The following is a 21,164-nucleotide window of genomic DNA, read 5'->3' on the forward strand; positions in this document are numbered from 1 at the left end:
GAACATGGAGTTGGAGAGCTGCGTGGAAATCAGGTGGCTGCACGGGAATGTTACATCGCCATGATGGAAATGGATGACCACCTACAAGTAATGAGCATCGAGGAACAGAGGACGGTGGCAGAATCAGTGGAAGAATTAGAAGAAGTACGATTGGATGATTCTAGGCCCGACCGAACCACAAGTGTCACGACCCAAACCTGTACTTCAGAATTTAGAGCATGACCGGCATGTTAATATCAAGTTTACCTCAATACTAACACGAACCAACCTAAACAGAAGGTGCTTATCAAGAACTGTTTCCTGTACACCTGCTTATTTTCTTTCATAAAAGCCATAATATACAAAAATGTGAAAACCTTGAAAATTCATTTCAATTGAACTTTGCAAGATTGCCACTTGGCTGAAACTTCAGGTATTCGTGCAAATATTACAAAGCTAAACGTTTAGCAAAACTCTTATTTACAAACCTAACCCCAAAGACATACAACTGGGGTTCAAACCAAACTAAAGTTCAAAATTACATCTGAGCTCAAAGGATCAAGTACATCTTGATTCCTTTTAAACAACAAAAGAGAGCTAAACTACTATACAACAAAAAAAAACTATACAATCTAAACAAAAGAGAATCACAGAATCTTGCCACCTCTAATACTCTCGCTGCTTCCAGGAAGAACCTGTGCACTGAAATATAATAGGGTGAGCTGCGAAGCCCAGTAAGGTTTTTAAGCTCCATGGGCCTTTGATAAGAATGCATGTAAATCAAATACTTTATGGATATGCCAGCTTTGATAAAATAGCCTTCATACTATTCATATTGTTCTTAAATTAACTTATGAACCTTCAAATGAAAATACTTCATTTTCCTTTCATATAATAATAAAAGAACATGATAAGGAACTTAAACATAATTCAACATACTTTTCTTATCATCATACTTTTCTTATAACTTGCAAATAGCTTAATAGCTCTTTTATAATGCATATTAGTTAGTCCAATTGTAAGTCTGTCACAATTTTGGGAGGCTTCCAGCACTTAGTGCCAGGCATCCAGCATTCCCCACAATGCTAGGTAATTCCGGAATCATATCATAATATATACTTTCAACCATGGGGGTAGGTTGACATCCTCCACAAGTTGGTGGTTACCAACAAGGGCGGGTACAGCAGAGCCAGTCCCACTTTTAATGGCCAAACAGAATCTCCATGGAAATACCAGTACTATAACCCCTACTGGCTGAGTTCAGATCATGACAATGGAATAACTAAAAACTATACTTTCCAGATACTATACTTTTACATAACTATTTAATAACAGTAGCATATCCAATTCTTTCTTTAAACATTATGTTCGTGATATGAGTAATAGCATCAATATGCTACAATTATCATATATATAAGATTCAATAAGTCACGAACATAAATCTTTACTTGAATCATGCTTATATGTAATATCTCTAATTAAAAGGTTTTAATGCGTTATAGTTTTCTAAATAGTCCTTATGCTTATCAAACGCACATGTCACAAATCCCTTACCTGAAAACAAATGACGCGAGAGATTTGTACCAGAGGAGCTCAAGTGTCCGTGTTCTCGTTCTCGACACCTAAATGAAAGACCAAAACTTATTACTAACAACTCTTCCTAAAATATAAACTTATACCTTAAACACAACCTAACACTCAACCTAGTAAAATCTTAATTCCCATCACATAGAGTTTCCCCTAAAACAAGGTACAATCACCAAACTCATAACATACCAAAACATAGAGAAAACAAGCCATAAAAATTCATATATGATCTAAACATACCAAAAGATAAGCACATTAAATTATAGCTCAAAACCTTTACCCTAACTTCACAATTAAATCTTCAAAGTCATAGTTATCCTACACTGTTTACTGATCATTCCAGTAGCAAATTCCCCATTTGTAAAATACGAATGGGCTGTCAAAACACATCCAATTGTCATGAAACTTTACAGAGCTACTCCCCTGTATGTCTAATATATACCGTATAAATTTCAAAGTCAAATAATAAAACCATAATTTATTAAAAATCTTACAAGGAAACGTGATCAAAACTGTCCTGATAGAAATTTATACAACTTAGAAATTAAACCATTATTTTTGTATTAGTCCAAATGCAGTGAGACCAGTTCCAAAACAACCATATGTGTCTTAGGATTCATAAAAACTACTCCTAGCATCATAATTCACAGCAAATGATTTAATAAAGAATTTTATTGTAGTGAACATCAAATCTGTCACAGTGACAGCTTCAGTGCATATTGATACAAAATTCATCAACTAAATGCAAATGGTCTTCAATTCATTTGGGTATTTTTATACCAATACAATAAACATTAAAATAGCTTATTAAGCATCCAATAGACCATAAAACCATAAAACTTTCAACTTACAAAAACAGAATCACAAGTTTAGCCCCTAAAATCAGATTTGAGAACAAAGAAGGGAAAACAATTAAACTATCAAAATACTCTAAAATCAAATAAGGTTTTAATTACTTACCCACAAATTTGAAGCTGAAACTTTAGTTTTAGGCTCTTAATTCCTTCTTTAGAGTGAGATTTTGTTTTGGTGAGAGAGGGAGAGAGAGAGCTCTTGCCGTGTGAAAGCAAAGAGAGAAAGAAAAGAAAGAGGAAAAGAAAGGAAGCAAGAAGCTTCTGGTACAGCAAAAGAAAAGATGAGGAATTGACTTTGAGGGGTGTACGTGTATAGCAAAGGAGAAAAAGATCAAGACCAACTTTTTTCCACTTTTTGGCATTTGCACTTTTCACCCCATATAAACTTATATTTCAAGAAATGTCCAATGACAATATAACTTTGCATATATGTGTATGTGTGTGTGTGTGTATATATATATACATATATATCCTTATCTTCATAAAATTTATTTTCTACAACATCAAAAGAGCATATGTCTTTTATAATATCACAATAGCAAAGTTTTAATGCACTTAAAATAATTAAGGTAATAACAAACATATAAACTCATAAATTTAATTATGCAATTAGGTTGGGGGTGTTACAACAAGAATCGGCACCTTGGCTAACCACATAGTCCGACAAGCACTCGCATTATTCCTCAAAGAAAACCAAGATGTTTTTGCATGGAGTCACGAAGATATGGCGGGGATAGACTCAACAGTCATAGTTCACAGTTTGAACGTGTCACCCTCTTTCTCCCCTATCCGACAGAAGAAACGAGTGTTCACCCCCGAACGAGACCGAGCCATAGCAGAGGAAGTACGGAAGCTAAAAGAAACAGACTTCATACGTGAAGTATACTACCCTAATTGGTTGGCAAATGTAGTAATGGTTAAGAAGACCAATGGGAAGTGGAGAATGTGTGTCGACTTCACAGATCTGAATAGGGCTTGCCCTAAGGATAGTTACTCACTCCCGCGTATTGATACCTTGGTGGACTCCACCGCAAGGCATGAACTTTTGAGCTTCATGGATGCCTTCTCTGGCTACAACCAAATCAAATTGGATGAGGCCGATCAAGAGAAAACCTCGTTCGTCACGAGTCAAGGGCTTTTTTGCTACAAGGTAATGCCCTTCGGGCTTAAAAACCCAGGAGCCACATGTCAGAGACTGATGAACAAGATGTTCGCGCACCAACTTGGCAGGAATGTGCAGGTTTATGTGGATGATATGTTGGTAAAAAGCGTGCGGATATCTGATCACTTGAGGGACCTCCAAGAGACCTTCAATACTCTTCGATCATACAAAATGAAGCTAAATCTGAACAAATGCCCGTTCGAAGTAACCGTAAGAAAATTCCTGGGATTTATGGTATCACACAGGGGCATTGAAGTCAACCTAGAAAAGGTAAAGACAATCATGGAAGTATCCCCTCCAAGGACGGTAAAGGAAGTACAAAGCTTGACTGGGAAGATAGCAGCTTTGAACAGGTTTGTATCAAGAGCGACGGACAAATGCCTACTGTTCTTCCGCACTCTGAAGAAAGCATTCGAATGGACAAACGAGTGCCAAAAGGCATTTGAAGAGTTAAAGATGTATTGCATCGCTCCGTTCTGTCATTGCTTAGCCCATCTATGCCAGGGGAAGAATTGTTCATGTATCTTGTTGTCTCCTCAGCCGCTATCAGTGCAGCTCTTATTAGAGAAGAAGGAAAGGTACAAAAACCCGTGTACTTTATAAGCCGGGCACTGAGGGGAGTAGAAGAGAGGTACCCTCAGATGGAAAAACTTGCGTTTGCTTTCGTGACCGCAGCTCGGAAGCTCAAACCATACTTTCAAGCGCATACCATAAACGTACTAACAGATAAACCCTTAGGGAGAGCAATGAGTAGTCCCGAAGCTGCTGGACAGATGGCATTATGGGCAATCGAGCTGAGTGAGTTCGATATCCGATATCAACCACGGGCAGTAGTGAAAGGACAGGTATTGGTAAACTTCGTCGCTGAATTCACTGCCACAAAGGATCAGGGGGCAGAGGAGACCCCCATATGGAGAGTTCATACAGACGAATCTTCCAATAAGCATGCTGGAGGTGTTGGAATTGTACTCCACACCCCAGAAGGAGACAAAATCGAATGCATGATTCGTTTGGACTTCCCTACTACCAACAACGAGGCGGAATACGAGGCCTTGGTAGCAGGACTGGACCTTACGATAGCGGCAAGAGCTAAGAGTGTAGTCATCTACTCCGATTCTCAAGTCGTGATCAGTCAGGTTAATGAGGGCTATTACTGCAAGAATGAAAGGATGAAAAGGTATCTTAAGGAAGTGAAGGATCGAACGAATAACCTCCAAATCAAGGTAATTCAAATCCCAAGGGAGGAGAACCAAGAAGCCAACCGACTCGCAAAGGCAGCTTTGGCCGAACCCATGATCATCCCTAAATAGGTATTGTCCTTCGTCCAACTCTCATCATTATTATATGACATTAGCATGCAGGAGGTAAGCAATGAGAGTTGTTGGATGGCTCCAATAGTGGCGTATCTCAAGGAAGGCAAGCTACCTGATGACAAAGAAGGCACAAGGAAGTTAAAGGTTAAAGCTACACGGTTCATTTTGATTAAAGACGTCTTATACAAAAGAGGATTCTCTCGACCATATCTAAGGTGCCTCGGCCGTGAGGAAGCGGACTACGCGATGAGGGAGGTCCATGAAGGAGTATATGGAAACCATTCTAGATCAAGGTCTCTGGTGCACAAGCTACTTTAGGTAGGATACTACTGGCCAACAATGCAGAAGGATGCCCACACATATGTTAGAGCTTGCGACAAGTGTCAACGATTTAGCAATTTCATAAGGCAACCAACAGAAGAACTTACCCCTATGACGGCCCCATGGCCGTTTGCACAATGGGGGTTAGACATCATGGGTCCATTCCTAATAGCGGTGAGACAGCTGAAGTTCTTGGTGGTTAGTATTGACTACTTCACCAAATGGGTGGAAGCAGAGGCTCTGGCTACTATCACGGAGAAGAACATCTGTAGTTTTGTGTGGAGAAGTATTATTTGCAAGTATGGAATTCCGAGGGTGCTCGTTTCAGAAAACTAGAAACAATTCGACAACGACACATTCAGAGACTTTTGTTCTCAGCTTAGGATCAAAAATCACTACTCATCGCCCACCCACCCATAGGCCAACGAACAAGTTGAAGTCACGAACCGGTCCTTGCTGAAGATTATCAAGACCTGGCTCGAGGGGGCAAAGGGCATATGGCCGGACGAATTACCAAGTGTTTTATGGGCATACAGGACAACGACGAGAACACCGACAGGGAAAACACCGTTTCGATTGGCGTATGGTAGTGAGGCCCTCATATCGGTAGAGGTAGGATTAACAAGTTACCGTGTGGAAAGCAACGATGAGAAGAAGAATGACGAAGCTTTGCGTTTACAACTCGACCTTGTAGACGAAGTCAGGGCAACAGCTGCATAAAGACTAGCTCGATACCAAGACATGATGGCAAAGCATTACAACTCCAAGGTTAGGCACAGGGATTTTCAGGTGGGAGATCTAGTCTTATGAAAAGTACTCGGCGCTACAAAGGATGCCTCCCAAGGAAAACTGGGTCCTAACTGGGAAGGACCATACATAATCATTTCATGGCATAGGAAAGGAAAGTACTACTTAGAAACACTAGACGAAAGAAAGCTAAGTCATCCATGGAACACAAAGCACCTGAAGAAATACTACTAGTAGACAAAGGGCGAAGGCAACAGTAACATCTACCTCCTCATTTCCAGTTTATTTTTTGACAATCATAATTTTTACTTATTAAAGCCAAAGTTTTTTATTTTTCATGAACAATATAGTCTACCAATCTGTCAAGAGGAGTTTTATTTAAAACGTTTGCTCAAAATATACCAAGTCCATGTAGTGGACGGATATTCAAAATGGATAAAAATCTACCAAGTCCACGTAGTGGACGGATCATCCAAAAGGGATAAACATCTACCAGGTCCATATAGTGGACGAATCATCCAAAATAGATGAAAATCTACCAAGTCCACGTAGTGGACGGATCATCCAAAAGGGATGAACATCTACCAAGTCCACATAGTGGACGAATCATCCAAAAGGGATGAACGTCTACCAAGTTCACATAGTGGATGGATCATCCAAAAGGGATGAACATCTATCAGGTCCACAAAGTGGACGGATCATCTACCAAGTCCACATAATGGACGAATCATCCAAAAGGATGAAAATCTACCAAGTCCACATAGTGGACGGATCATCCAAAATATACGTAAACTTATCTAGTCCATATAGTGGACGGATCATCCAAAATGGATGAAGAGTTATCCTGTCCACAAAATAGACGGATCATCCAAGAAATATAAAAATACAAAAAAGTCCACAAAATGAACGGATCACACGATGAAAAATAAAAAACCAACTAGATTATAAAAAGATAGATTCATACACATTACCAAAATAAAGTTAACAAAAGACAACAATAAATTGTTTCCGTTCACTACAAAATTTACATTAGTCTTGAACTACAACGGTCTCTTCGTTATCTTCAGGACCTTCCGATAATGGCTAGTGGGTGTCGGCTTCGACAGTTTCTTTTTCAGCTTTGGTGACCTCGTCATCACCAGGACCTCCGCCAAAAAGTTCCTCCATCCCTTCAGAGTCAACGGGGCGAGCAGGGGTCTGAGCCTCAGCGTCGATATTAATGTGAGCCAGGTCCAGGTCAAGAAATGAGGCCTTTACCTAACGGAGACAATCATCAAACCCGTCGCTAAAGGAGGAGCCAAGCTCGGCTAGAAGGGAGTCGGAGTCACGGTATTCCCTAACAGCTTCAACTTTTGCTTGACGAATGTTGTCGTCATTAGCTTTTACTGTCTCCCTCAGCAACTCCACCTCTTTCTCCAAGTTCTCACGAGCTTGCTTGGATAGTTTCAATTTCTGCTCATGACGAACCCTTCAAAGCTTTAATTCGTCTAGCTCCTCCGCCGTTGCCTTTGCCTTTGCGCGGACCCGTTCAAGAGCTCTCTCTTGGGCAAGACAACGGTCCATCAAGCCTTTAGCCATAAGGACCCCTTGCATCAATATCAATAAAAAAGCTTAGCGCTAAGGAAATGAGACCAAGCTAAACAAACATGACGGGTAGAACGAATATGACGGATAACTACCTGAGTTAAGCTAAATAAACATGTTTCTCCCATCACTTCAGTAGCATGGTTTCTGAGATCCTCATAGTCTTCCTTCGTGATAATGGATCCAATTCGACGGAGGGCATATTGGGGGTCTTCCCGTAGCAGGATGAGCAGTTTTTCCTTGACAAGGTCAGGATTGGTCATTAGACCCTTGCCCTTGCCTAACCCCAGTTTAGGGGGCAACCTTACCACGCCGGATCCTTGATCGGCGGGAAGTCCCGTCACCAGCTTTTGTTTTTTGCTATGACAGTCCCACTTTTCAGTGGAAGATCTCTTTGCAGCTGGAAGAGACGGACCCGTCTTGGCGGGAAGATCACCTCCTTTTTTTTTTCTTGGCTGCTTGCTGCTTGATAATGGCCCTTCTCCTTGCATCATCCATTTTTGTGAAAAGAAGACGGTTAGAAGAAGCGGTATAAGTTAAAATAACGACGGAAGGATTCAAAAATTACGTTTGCGTACTCCGGCGTCGTATCGACGAGCTGCAGCTGTGAGTTCTGGACCGTCACAATACCAGTGCAGCGTGTCTAAGGTGACGAGTTTTGACCAAGTCCTCTCCGACAACTTAGTTTTTTGAAAGATTTTCTCCAAAAATCCGAATTGTTCTGTCGTAACAGGTGGACGGTCCCTCGCTATAAAAAAAAAAAATATAATAATAATAAAAAAAAAACGCTAAGAATAAATCCATAGAAAGAAGGGGTGACGGTTAAGAATAAGACGGGCTCATACCAGACGGAGGCATTATTCCCTAAGTTTTATCTACTGGCATGTAGTCATCATCACCTGGATGACTCATCCAGTTATCTCCTCGAAGGAAGAAGTATCGACCCTTCCAGTTACGATTGGAGTCTGGGGTCTCGGACACTAGTATAAGTACCGGACTCCTCGGCACAAAGTTGTACATGCCTTTTGATTTGGTAATCTCAGACGGACAGTAACAATGAAAGGATTCTTCCACTGTTAACCGTCTCGCCCCGTTAGACATTACACTGTACAACACCTCGACGCTCAGAAAAACCCTCCAAGCATTCGGTGAGATCTGAGAGATGGCCAAACCTAGGTATTGAAGAAGACGACGGTGTAATGCACTCAGAGGAAAACGCAGGCCAGCTTTTAGCATCTGCTCGTAAACCCCAACGTTTTCAAGACCGTCATAATAACATTTCTTTGATTTAAACGGAAGACGGATGGGTATGGTGTCAGGTATTTGGTACTTTAGCCTTAGCGTATAGAAGTGTGCTGGCTTGATGGAGGAAACGAAGTCGTTCACCGTCCACAAAGGGAGCAGGATGAATTCTCTGAAACCTTCAGGGCCTATGATGGATTGGATCGGTGGATCTATACCATCTAGGTCGTCGGTCGAGTCATACTCTGACCCGTCCGCATCCTGCCCTTCATCTTCCACATGGGAAGGAGAGCTGGCTGACGGTTCCCTCTCCTCGCTGGAGGTGTCTTGGTCTGCTTGACCTGATGGGAACATCTCTTTGTAGCCCGCTCCCTTGCGAACATATGATTGACTATTTGACGCCTCACTAGACATCTGACACCTACAGATGACGGGTAAAGGAAGCCTAAGACTCTAGATCTGTACCGACGACGGACCAACATGCAAAATAAGAACAAAAACTAAGTAAAGAAGGTACTTACAAGTAGACGGCAAGGAAATGCGACGGACAAGATAAGAGAACGCTGGATCTCGGCTTCTAGAGGAGACGATTCACACAATGTGGACAGTTGTGCTTTGAACAGCAGAAAACTTTCTAAAGTGTAAAGATGAAAACGGTGGGCAGTATATATAGAGGGAACAGCACGGTAAACGAAGGGGAGCATCGATTCCAGCGAACCACCAGTAAAGTTCCCCCATGTGTCCCAGCGCATTTACGATAACATTCCAGCCTGTTCGTTAAAAATACACCTGTCAGGTGTTAAAGCTAACCATCATTCCATGAAATCGCAGAAGAAAGTTGACGGTCTCATAGAATGAGGGGGCAACTGAAGGGGAATAAAAATGAGCATGACGGATCTACCTGGCTTGGTTGATATGACGACATGAGTATGACACTCCATACTTTATGTGACCAAGGAGGACGGATCCACAGTGGACGGACAAGTGTGATGCAGGGATCATCCTTCCCAGATTATCTCCAAGAAACCTTAATTAAGGAATCACGCTATACAATTAGGGCTAATGTGGCCTTATTATCCACGTGAACATATATAAGAAGAATTCTTGCATCACACGTTTAGCCTTGATCGAAGGATTCCAATGAGGAAAAGAACTCTAGAAGGTATCCAAAAGGAAAGAGTTCTAATCCTAGACGGAAAGGACATCATGACTAAGGCATGGAGGCTAACCCTACACCACTATAAATATGTCAAAACCTTCATAAATCAAGGTACGCATAATTAACTTGACTTTAGCACTCTAGGGTTGTGAGAAAGACTCTAACTTGACCTTTGGAGGGTTTTTAGCCGGCACCATACCGGTGCTCTCTGTTAGGTTCTCTATTCTCTTTTTGCAGGTGTTGTTTTGGTTTGGGAGTGCTTGCACTTACTGATGATTTTTTCGGTATCATCAAGTTGTATAAGAGATCTGGGGTTCAATCCTCTCTTACACCAAAAACTGATTGGTGTCTTGGTTTGATGATAAATAGCTATTATCAAAAGTGAATATCATAGGTTGAAACTCTCTTAAAAAAACCGAATTACCCAATCAACGTTTTCTCTGAGGAAAGAGGATTCACGCTCTCTAATGACAAGTTGTAAATTTTAAAATGATTTATTTGTTAGTGTCAACTTTTCATGCATCTAACTACATTTGACAAGATACAAGAACTATCAAATTAAATGAGTATTTTATTTATTTATGTATTATTAATGTTGATTGAATTCAAGGAACGCATTTGTCATTGCACTCGTCACATTGTCCTTGTTTTCAGAGGACATAGAGTTTCTCTTCAGCTTTGTCTACTCTTCCCCCAGGATTTTAGGGGGGAAAAAAACTTTTCTGCAGGTATATTTAAGGTTCAATTAGAATTGCCACTCAAAAAAGAAAAAGAAGAAGGCCCAATTAGAATTTGGGCCTAAATTAAACTCCCCCCTCCCCCCAAACATATTCCTGAGTCCCTTAAACCAACAAACATTAAGCCCAAAAATGCAACAAGATCGGCCCAAACTTCACCACAACGTTAGACACGAAAGCCCATATTTTAGCCTTTCAATACGTGTCTTTATCAAATAAAAAAAAATACTCAATGTGGTCGAGTTATTACTCGTTAATAAAATATAATATTGAGAAGCGGTTTATTACTTGTTCCATAATACTAACTGCTGCATGCAGTTTTGGTATTGGCATATGAGTGTATTACCTTATTTCATTTTCTTCTCTTATATCTATACTACTATTTAAGGGGCTTCCCCTGTTTGGATTCCTATTTTTTTAGTTCAAAAATACCCCTACAGTCTTATGTATAAATAGAGACAAAACTAAAGAACAATCCGGTAAAAACTAATTTTTTTAGTTCAAAGATACCCTTACAGTCTTATGTTTAACTAGAGACAAAACTAAAGGACAATCCGGTAAAAATGCAACTCTAACTCCCACTAAAATATTGCCTAAAAAATAGGACCACTCTCCTATTAATTTTTAAATTGATTTATTCACTTATAAATTAGATTTTTAAAATAAAAATCATATATATATATATAAAATAATTAAATACATTTTTTTTTCTACAAAATAAGACCACTAAAAAAGAAAAGTCTTATCGCACGCGCGAAGCGCGTGTGATGAGACTAGTATATATATATATATATATATATATATATATATGTGTGTGTGTGTGTGTGTGTGTGTGTGTGTGTTTATCAAATTAAAAATAAAAAACCATTTAATCAGCCAATGCTTCATCGGGAGTCTGGGTGTGACTGTGTGAGTGTGTTTCGGTAACACTCTTGTTTGGTCCAAAGCACAGAATGTCATGCTGCTTCATCGTTCAATTATTTTATTTTTGTATCAGAGATTAATAGATTATACTTTATACAAGTTAATATATAAGGATCAACCTGTTTTGACCATTTTAGTGCAGATAGACACTAGGCACTAAAACAGAACAAGAGAGGGCATGTGTGATGTGTGTTAATTCTCTGATGATCCTGTGAATGTCCAATACTTAGTGACCTGTGAATTCTATGATGATCCCGAAGCAGAGCAATTGCCACTGCACTTGTCCTCTATGGTGATCCTAGAACCTACATTGTTGGACATTCACACGTTGAATCTTTGGTCATTAGGAACTACTCTACTACCAATGATCAACTGCAGGGATATTTATGAAGTTCTTACGGCATTGTATTTTGCTATGACATTAACCCACGCCTTTGTAAGGTCGGATATTTTTCTTTGGGTTCAGGTCGGATTGTCGAGTCTGTGCCAATTTTGCCACTTCTAACAATTATCTTCCGATCTTGTAGTGTATCTCTCTCTCTCTCTCTCTCTCTCTCTTCTTTGATTTATGAAAAAAGTTATCGAATGTCTTAAGCAATTGGTTTAGAAAATATTTTTAAAATTTTTTATTGGAAAATGAAAAAAATAAAGGAATATACTTGAGGTACAAACTTTTTAACAAAAACTTTTATAAACTGTTGATGTGGTGAGTGATTATTAGTAAATAAAAAAGTGATGTTATTGGTGGGCCCAAAAAAAAATCAGTAAAAAGTTGACCAGAATAACAATATATAAAATTGTTGTAAAATAGTTTGAGGCTATAGCATTATTAAAAAATAAATGATTTTTTTACATTTTTTTATATTTTTCATAAAAATGGTATCAAATTTTTTTTCCTAAAATTGTCTATTAATAAATATTCTAAAATCTCCCGTTAACCAAACCCTTTATTTATTTGTAAACTTACTCAAAAATTCAATGTATATAAAATTCATGATGTCACCTTCCACCTAACACTTGTAAGGGAAGATGTTGGGAGAGCTTTCCTTTCAAAGATTGGAATTACACTCATGATAAAGAGAGATAAATCATATTAGAAATTTATTCTATTGTTTGGCCAATTTTTTTAAATAAAAAATGCCTCATGAAAATTAGTGGAAATTTTCTCCAATCCAAACATTATCTCACAAAATACAAACCAAGGAGTAATTAAGCCATCCAAACTTGTCCACGATGACATCTATCTAAGTGACATGCAGTATCTTGTAATCTATTTTAGGAATTCGAAAAATAGAAATTTGATTAGTTAGGCATATCTTTCTTTCTCCCCCCCTCTTCTTTTCTAAATAAGAGAATGTATCAAATAGGAAAATAAAATACCAACCCAACTCAAATTCTCAATCCTGTGACAGAATTCAGTTGGGGAAAGAAGACATGGGTGAGGGGCCCAATGCAGAAGAAGGAGAAAGCCCAAGCAGCTATTGTGGACTAGTTAAGTATGCATAATAATTCCCTAGTGCTTCTATGGTATTTATGAAGAATGGTACTCCATATGATTAAAATAATTTATTTAAGTTTTTAAATATTTATTTATTTATTTTATAGTAAATATTTTTGTAAAAACATCTAGTATCTCACGTCATCATCATTTCTTGAGATTCCAAAGATCATAATTTTATTGAATTGGGTATTTATTTATTTTAGTACTTGAATTGATAATGTTTACTCTCACTCCAATTTCACAATCGTCCGATAGAGCTGTTGAGCACTTGGGTTTGTGTGAAATTGCCTGAATGGGCCACTTGGGCTTTGTTGGTGGCATTGGCAATATGAGATTTGGTGGCGGTATTTGACTTAGGACAATATATGAGGTTTGATTTTTATGGTTGGTTTGTAGTTTTTTGTAATTTTAGGTTTAGGGTTATTATTTTGTGTTCAATGCTTTCCTAGTCAAATTAGATTTCAATTATAGTAGAATATCAATTATGATTTATTCAAAAAGAGATTCTAATTGATATCCTACCATTATAGGACCCTGATTTGACTAGGAAAACTTTTAATACACCTAAAATCAAGGAAATAATAATCATAAACCTAAAATTATGAAAATTACATAAAAATGCAAAATTAACCAACCATAAAAATTAAACCCTAGACCCCATATCTTGTCCTCCATCAGTATTGGCACTCGATGGGCCTCTTAAGTTGTTGGTGGAATTGGCATCGAGTCAAAATGAGGAATTGCTAGATTATAAGGCTTGATTGATTGTGTTGAGAAATTCGAATTATAGTTTGGGTATGCTAATATTGAGGTTGTCAGTTTTCTAACTGACAAATGTGCGAGTGGTAGAGATGAAGGGGGAGGTCCACATTGGCAGTCATTCACTAGAATGGTGTTCATTGAGTGGTGACTCATTGGAGTATTAATCTTGGAAGGTATTTTCTTGGCTAGTGTCCATATGTTCAACATTGCTATTGGGCATGTGAGGAGTATTAATCTTCTTTGGCGTGGGCTGCACTTTCAACCGACATCAGGATGAAATCCTTTGTCTTGATTTTTATTTATTTATTTTCTGGATTTATTCTACTGAAATCCTCTTATGTTTGGGACACAAAATTGAAATATTTTTGAACATTGACATTGTCTGGAGTTTGAAGAAGGCCATACAGGGGAGCTTAAGGTGTTGAGGGTGACTTCTGTATCGATGTTGTTAGAGGTTTTTCTTGCTCTTCACCAATACCTTTTTTTTTTTTTCTTTTTTTTTTTTAAATGATCACATAGAAATTTATAATAATTGAGTAAATTTGTTTTTATTAGGATTGTGATTGTGTATGGTTCTACCTATTCTCTTATTAATATTTTATTAGAGGTATAAACATTGACTTTTATACTGAATTTTTATAGAATTTATTCTCTTATTCCATATCTTGGGGGTAATACTCCCTCTCACATAAAACTAGGTCCTACAGGTACAAATTTATGGCATGCGTTGATTATTCATGTGAGATGAGAGAGTATTACTCATATTATTGAATAATTTTCCAATTTGGAGGAGAGCTTAGTGGAATATTGCATTCATACATTTGATTCTGCATATAAGGGTTAAGGTGCTACTATAATTGTAGTAGAAGTAGGGTAGTTGTGATATTAGCTGAAGAATGGATTTGCATGGGATGTTGTTATCTGACTAAGTATGAAGGCTTTTATCCTCTTTTTTGGTTAAAATTTTTTCTGTAAGTGACAAAGTGCTCATTTATAGTCTAGAGTCACTGTTCGTTTTAAAATTCTAGAAAGAAAGATACAAAATGAATTTTTTTGTTGTTGTCTGGATTCAATTAGTGTTAAGATTGTACTTGCACTACTGTTATATTGATGAGGAGGCCATCTAAGTGTAAGGGATTCAATGTTGTATGTTTGCGTTGGGACTTGGGAGATTAGCAACCATGGTAAAAATAAAGGACTTGCATTTTCATCTTGATCATTATGCAAGGTTTTGTAAGCCACTAGAGAATATATAAGAATCTCTTCTTCTTTTACAGTCCTTTTAGCTTTTGTTTGGTTCCCCACTGGAGAGATGCATGCGCAACATGTATCTTGATGCACACTAGAAATGGAGAGAGAGAGAGAGAGAGAGATCTTGGGTAGGTTTTTAGTAATAAAGTGACATGATGATGGTAACATCAGAGAATTTGTAAGATATATATACTAAAGGGCTAGCTTAAGATTATCAATACCCTACAATTTATTAAGGTTGTTAATTTGCAAAGTTTTTTAGTAATAAAGTGACATGATGATGGTAACATCAGAGAATTTGTTAGATATATATACTAAAGGGCTAGCTTAAGATTATTAATACCCTACAATTTTAATAAGGTTATTAATTTGCAAGTTTTTTAGTAATAAAGTGTCATGATGATGGTAACATCAGAGAATTTGTAAGATATATATACTAAAGGGCTAGCTTAAGATTATCAATACCCTACAATTTTAATAAGGTTGTTAATTTGCAAAATTTTATGTAGATATTTATACTAAAGGGCTGTCTCAATATTATTGAGATTATGATTGTTGCTAGATACAGATGGATGCCAGTATCTGTGGAATTTTGGTTAGATTGATTGAATTTTATCTTCTCATGTATTATTAGAAGTTGCCATGATAATGTGAATCAAACTCTTTACCTTTTTTTAATATTTATGAATTTCATTCTGTCTTTTATTCCTCTCTCTCTCTCACACACGCAAACATACAATTTTTTTTTTTTGGGGCATTTCAAATTTCCAAGATTTGGGAAGTAGTTAATTTAAGGCGCACAGCTTTACTCGACTTTTCCAAGAGATGGATTTTTGGATCTTGTACATGCATTCATCTCTTTGTTTCATTTTCTTGTCAGTAGATTGATTCCGAATTTTAATTGTCTTTTTTTTTCTTTTTTTTTTCAATTAGATAATTGAGATCTTCTTCCTGCCATTAAAAGCAAATGAAATTTTATTTGACTGGTTTTAGTTGCCTGTTTAACATTAGTTGTGCCTGATTTCTGAATATTTTTTCTTTCTTAACTAAAATTATGTATGACAGAGTGGGAGGACAAGGAGGAAGGAAAAGAAGCGACCCAGCAGTGGGAAGACGACTGGGATGATGATGATGTTAATGATGACTTCTCTCTGCATCTGAGGAGAGAATTGGAGAACAATACAGGGAAGAACTGATCTAAGGTTTTAGACTCACATCATCGTGATAGTTTGAGCTCAAGATGGTCTTTTTCCTATCTTCTGGAACCAGGATTGTATGAAAATTATACAGTTAACAGGTCTGTATGAACTTTTATCAGATAAATGGAAACAAATAGTCCTTAGCAGTGAATTTCTTTATACAATCATTTGGGTTCTTTAGGATAGGTAAAGAATGATGCCAAATCTATCAAGAAAGCATCTCGTGAGTCTGGTTACGCAATGTCTCTCTCACATTTGGAGGATCTCAAACACTTATGTGACTCGCATGTTATGAGGAGGCAATGTGTAAACCTGTCTCATCTTATATCCATCATCTCATTGGATTGATGTGAGCGGTAGCTTGCATGAATTACATTGTCCCGGTGGCATTAGGACACTGGAAGTGTTAATGATCAGCGGGGCTATTATCAACTACAACTTGTATTCAGTAGTTATTCATAAATGCCATGGTCTCATTTTAGCATTGTATGGCTTGACTTCTATCAGTTGGGTTGAGAGATAAAAGCATATACATTGGTGGTGCTAAATAGCTATGTTGCTATTTTTGGTAGTGCTTGTAGCTAAAAGGTAAATTTTATTTATTTATTTGTGTGTTTATACTGCTTTTGATTGTTTTACTCATTTTTATTCTTTCTTTTATTCTTATTTCTCTTCTTTTGCGTTCACATTACTATTGTTTGTGTTTACACTTTTTTTACTTTTTTTTTTTTAGTGTTCACATTGCTATATATTGTATGTGCATTCACACTGCTAATGTTTTTTTTATTCTTATATATTTTCTTTTCTTATACATTGTATTTTTTATTTGTGTTCACACTATTATTGTAGTAGATATATTATTTTATTGTGATGTTTATATTATTTTATTATGTTGAAAACTAAAATAGATCTACTGTTGAATGTTTTATAAAGTGAGTAGCTAAAATAGATAAAGTAGTTTTTTGTAGTGTCAAATAACTAAAAAAATAGCTATACCAATGCAGATACTAAGGGCTGTGTGCTTGAAGGGCTTGAACTCATAAATGCTGGTTTTCCTTTTCCTCATTTTCATGCATTGACATTGTTATTTCAGGGACATGGCTCTTCTTTATTAATAAATTTCCATGTAAATCTTTCTGAAATGATATCTGCAACAGTAACCAAGTGTTCTCACTGATTTCAAAACAATTTCGCTTATTTATACTTCAGACAATGCCCAAAAACGGTTTGGGCCTTTTGGGAAGGCAAGTTTCTAAAGGCTTTCACATTACTTTTGATACTCTTTACAGTGGTCAAGGTTTCAAGTTTAGAATTGTTGGACGTCCCACTGTTTATTCTATACTTCCACTCCCATTGCCTAGGTTGGTAAATTGTTCATACTAAGCTCCGGGTGGACTAGCAATTTGAAGCAACTTGCTTTTACTATATATACATGGATGCAACGGAGTGTTGTGAAAAGTTTTGCTACTAACCCTTGTCAATGGTATCCCATCATGACCATGAATCTTAGACTACTTTGTGAGAGAGGATTCGGAAATCCATTAACCATATAGACAAAAAAAAAAAAAAAACAAAACAAAACAATCCAATATAATAAGAATATAGTAATTGCTTCCAAAAGCTTACCTCTTATCATGCAAACAATAAGTCTTGTAACACAAGATATTCCACAATTACTACGTTATAATTAGTATATAATAAAAGTAGTGTCCGTAATAGGGCTATGTGAAAGTGACATATTATTAATCACAATTTGTCACCATAGTAATTTGTGAGGAGAAAATATTGTATCCCTAGCATTTCTTGCAAACAATGTCAAGTATGCTTGATCTCTCAAAACCTTGAAGAGCTTTAGTTGATGTTTATTTTTTCCCACCCTAAAACTTGTAAATTTAATATTTTACACACCTCTAATAGTTGCTCAAATCTAATAAAAGACGTGATTAATCTTGTGCTTAGTGTCTTAAGGGTATGGTTCACAACTATCAAAATGCAAGGCATCTATCACAATACAATTACACAGCCTAAATCGAAACCTACTTATCAAAAAATAAAACTAAATAACAAATTCACAACCTAAAATGCCATTAGATGTGAAAATATGAAAACCCACTGAATGGATTTGATTCTGCTTCAGACAATGCTATCACCACAAGAAGAAAAAATCTGAATGTTCATCAAAACCAACCAAAAGATAGAAGGAAAAAGGAGGGCTAAGCAGACCACAAGCACTTGTTCTTCTTGTGAAATTTGAGTGGGCTTCGGAAAACAAGATCATCCCTCTATGATCAATGGAACAAACTACCAAACATAAAGCCAAAACGACTGGGTATTAATTGAAGCTAGTATGTTAACAAAACAACGTTGCTCTATGTCAATTCAACTGCGATGTTATCCGAAACACTACTTTCCTCTCTTATTATCACTTCAACCTTGAGAGGAATAATGCAAGTTCGACAGATTGGACAAATGGGTGTCTTCAACAACCATGAGTCTATGCACTGAACATGGAAGCTGTGCCTGCAATTTGGCAATAACCTGCACTTATCACCCATCTTGAAGTTCTCCAAGCACACAGCACAATCAACACAGCTAGTCCCTTTCTCTGCTGCCTCATAGTCAAAGCAAGGCAGCTTTTTCAAGTCCTCATTGGAAATCATTTTGGCCTCAAATTTTCTACTTCTTTGAACCATAATATCACCATGTTGATTACTCCCTCTCCAGCTGAAAGATCTCCTAACAATACAAACATGTATTACCACCAATACAGCAACACCCACTAACAATAGTATCACAGAAGTGACTAACTCCATTGCCATACTTTTATTCTACAAAAGCAGAAGAGGTGAAACTTATAGCTCTCAAGCCAATAAATAAAAAAAAACCCAGATTCTTTTTTCCTAACAAAGTTGTCTCATTCACATTCTGTACTTTCAATTACAATGACCCAGAAGCACAAAGCTTGTGAGGAATCACTGTCATGCATCAAAATCACTGGTCTTATTCTGACTTGGCTTGTACAAATTTCATCAGTTATGAAAAAAAACTACAATGAAACAGAAATTTGAGAGAACTTACATGTGTGCTCCTTGAGGAACGTGTAAGTTTGGTAGGTAAACGAAAACTGAAGGAGGCATTTGGTTACAAGCGTGAAGGTTTTGTCTTTGTGTGAAATCCAACCAATAATACTGAGTTTTTAAGTTAGTGCACAGAAATGTACACATTGAATAAATTAAACGTACAGGTGGCGCCCAAATATAATTAACATCCAAGGTCAAACAAAAAACAAGTATTATATATTAGTAAATACTATTTGATTTTGACATACATATATATATATATATATCATATATGTATGTATGTATGTATGGATTAACAAATATTTGTGAGTTTTGCTTAGAATTCCAAACAATAATATGCAGTATAAACTATGGAAAAATATTAGTTACTATCCTTACGGACCTAACACATAAATGCAAGTCATTTAGCATAAAAATGACATAAATTTATAAATTAATATGAAAAAGTTAATGCTTGTATTGGCTAGTTTGCATTTACTAGTAGAATAGGAATACCATTTATCTCTACTTTAGGATTATTTAGAGCGTGTATTTGGTAGATTGTAATAGACATTGTAATGTAATTATTATTTATATAGTTTAATTATTTCGTAGTTTGGTTATGTTTTTATTAAAGAAAATAGTCATTTATTATAAATAAGTATTCTTTAAAATGAAGAATAACCATTCATCTTTAAAATAATTGTAATAGTTATTCTTTAGTGGAAAATGCTATAGACATAAACTATTTTACAAACAACTGAGTAATGTGGTGAATGATTATTAGTATGTAAAAAATTGATGTTTGGTAGACTTAGATGAAACTCAGTAAAAATTTTCCAATAGTTTATAGAAATGTTATAAAAAATAGTCTGTGGCTGCAACATTACTCTTCCTTAGTAGGTGTAATAATTTTTTAAATTAAATATATTTTTCAAATAAATAGACTTTCCATATGCATATGACAAATATGAAAATAAAAAAATTATCAAAAAATAACTTATCTCTCTCTCAAATTTAAAAAATATTATTTTTTTAGTACAAGTAATATTATTTAAAAAAACAATTTACTCTTCCTTAATACAAATAAGATATTTTCTAAAATTGATCTTAAATTTACTTTAATATTACAACTCACATCCAAAATAATTTTAGTTATTTCATTACAACATCTTTATTCCTAACAATAAAGATTATCATTTTCGTCGTAATCCTCATTCAGTGTACCAAAATGCCCTTATTAATTATTCATAAATTTTCTTTGAAAAAAATGATCGCTCATAAATTATAGAGCAAAATTGATTTTTTTAAAAAATAAAATAAAGAAATATTAAGAATTATTAATATTTAGAGTACAAAGTATGGGGGTCTATTGTGTTGGGGTTTATGCCCTAAAATCCAATTTATTGGCATGTAATAATTAATTAAATTGTTTAATTATATGAGACATCTATAATTGAACTAATGAGACATTATCTTAGTCCATGAGATGCATAGTATGTGATTTATGTGAAAAGTCACAAAAGATATAAATCACAAGTTCTTTGTAAACTCAAAATTTAGTTCGTAGTCGGTGATGAAATTGGGCATTTCATTTGCGAAGACTATAACATATCAACTAAGATGATTTGTCTTGATCATGGAAATGGAGATTTCTAGTTAATATGTTGATATGTTTTAAGAGTTAAAACATATTGAACTGGACCGGTGTGAAATTTATTATTCTCCTAACGACTGTCAAATGAATAATAAACTCACGACTTCTATTTACATGAACTCTTAA

At 36.2% G+C, this 21,164-nt stretch overlaps 2 protein-coding genes and 1 long non-coding RNA gene across 3 annotated transcripts; 1 reads left to right on the forward strand and 2 right to left on the reverse strand.

Annotated features, from left to right (window-relative positions):
• Positions 1–339: 339 nt before the first annotated feature.
• On the reverse strand, positions 340–2,655 carry LOC142631796 (uncharacterized). The gene is made up of 3 exons (XR_012843662.1): positions 2,527–2,655; positions 1,534–1,601; positions 340–681 (listed from the first exon to the last, which is right to left on the reverse strand). It is a non-coding gene; the product is annotated as an uncharacterized LOC142631796 (long non-coding RNA).
• Positions 2,656–3,144: 489 nt separating this feature from the next.
• On the forward strand, positions 3,145–4,892 carry LOC142632925 (uncharacterized). Its single transcript, XM_075807236.1, has 3 exons — positions 3,145–3,365; positions 3,828–3,935; positions 4,073–4,892. Exons 1-3 carry the CDS (start codon positions 3,145–3,147, stop codon positions 4,890–4,892), a joined length of 1,149 nt encoding a protein of 382 aa, XP_075663351.1.
• A 13,799-nt stretch (positions 4,893–18,691) lies between these two features.
• On the reverse strand, positions 18,692–19,141 carry LOC142632926 (RING-H2 finger protein ATL74-like). Its single transcript, XM_075807237.1, has one exon. The coding sequence runs from the start codon at positions 19,139–19,141 to the stop codon at positions 18,692–18,694; it is 450 nt and encodes a 149-aa protein (XP_075663352.1).
• Positions 19,142–21,164: the final 2,023 nt, after the last annotated feature.

This window comes from Castanea sativa, chromosome 4 (genome assembly GCF_040712315.1).
Source record: "Castanea sativa cultivar Marrone di Chiusa Pesio chromosome 4, ASM4071231v1".
In the NCBI taxonomy this organism is placed as follows: domain Eukaryota; kingdom Viridiplantae; phylum Streptophyta; class Magnoliopsida; order Fagales; family Fagaceae; genus Castanea; species Castanea sativa.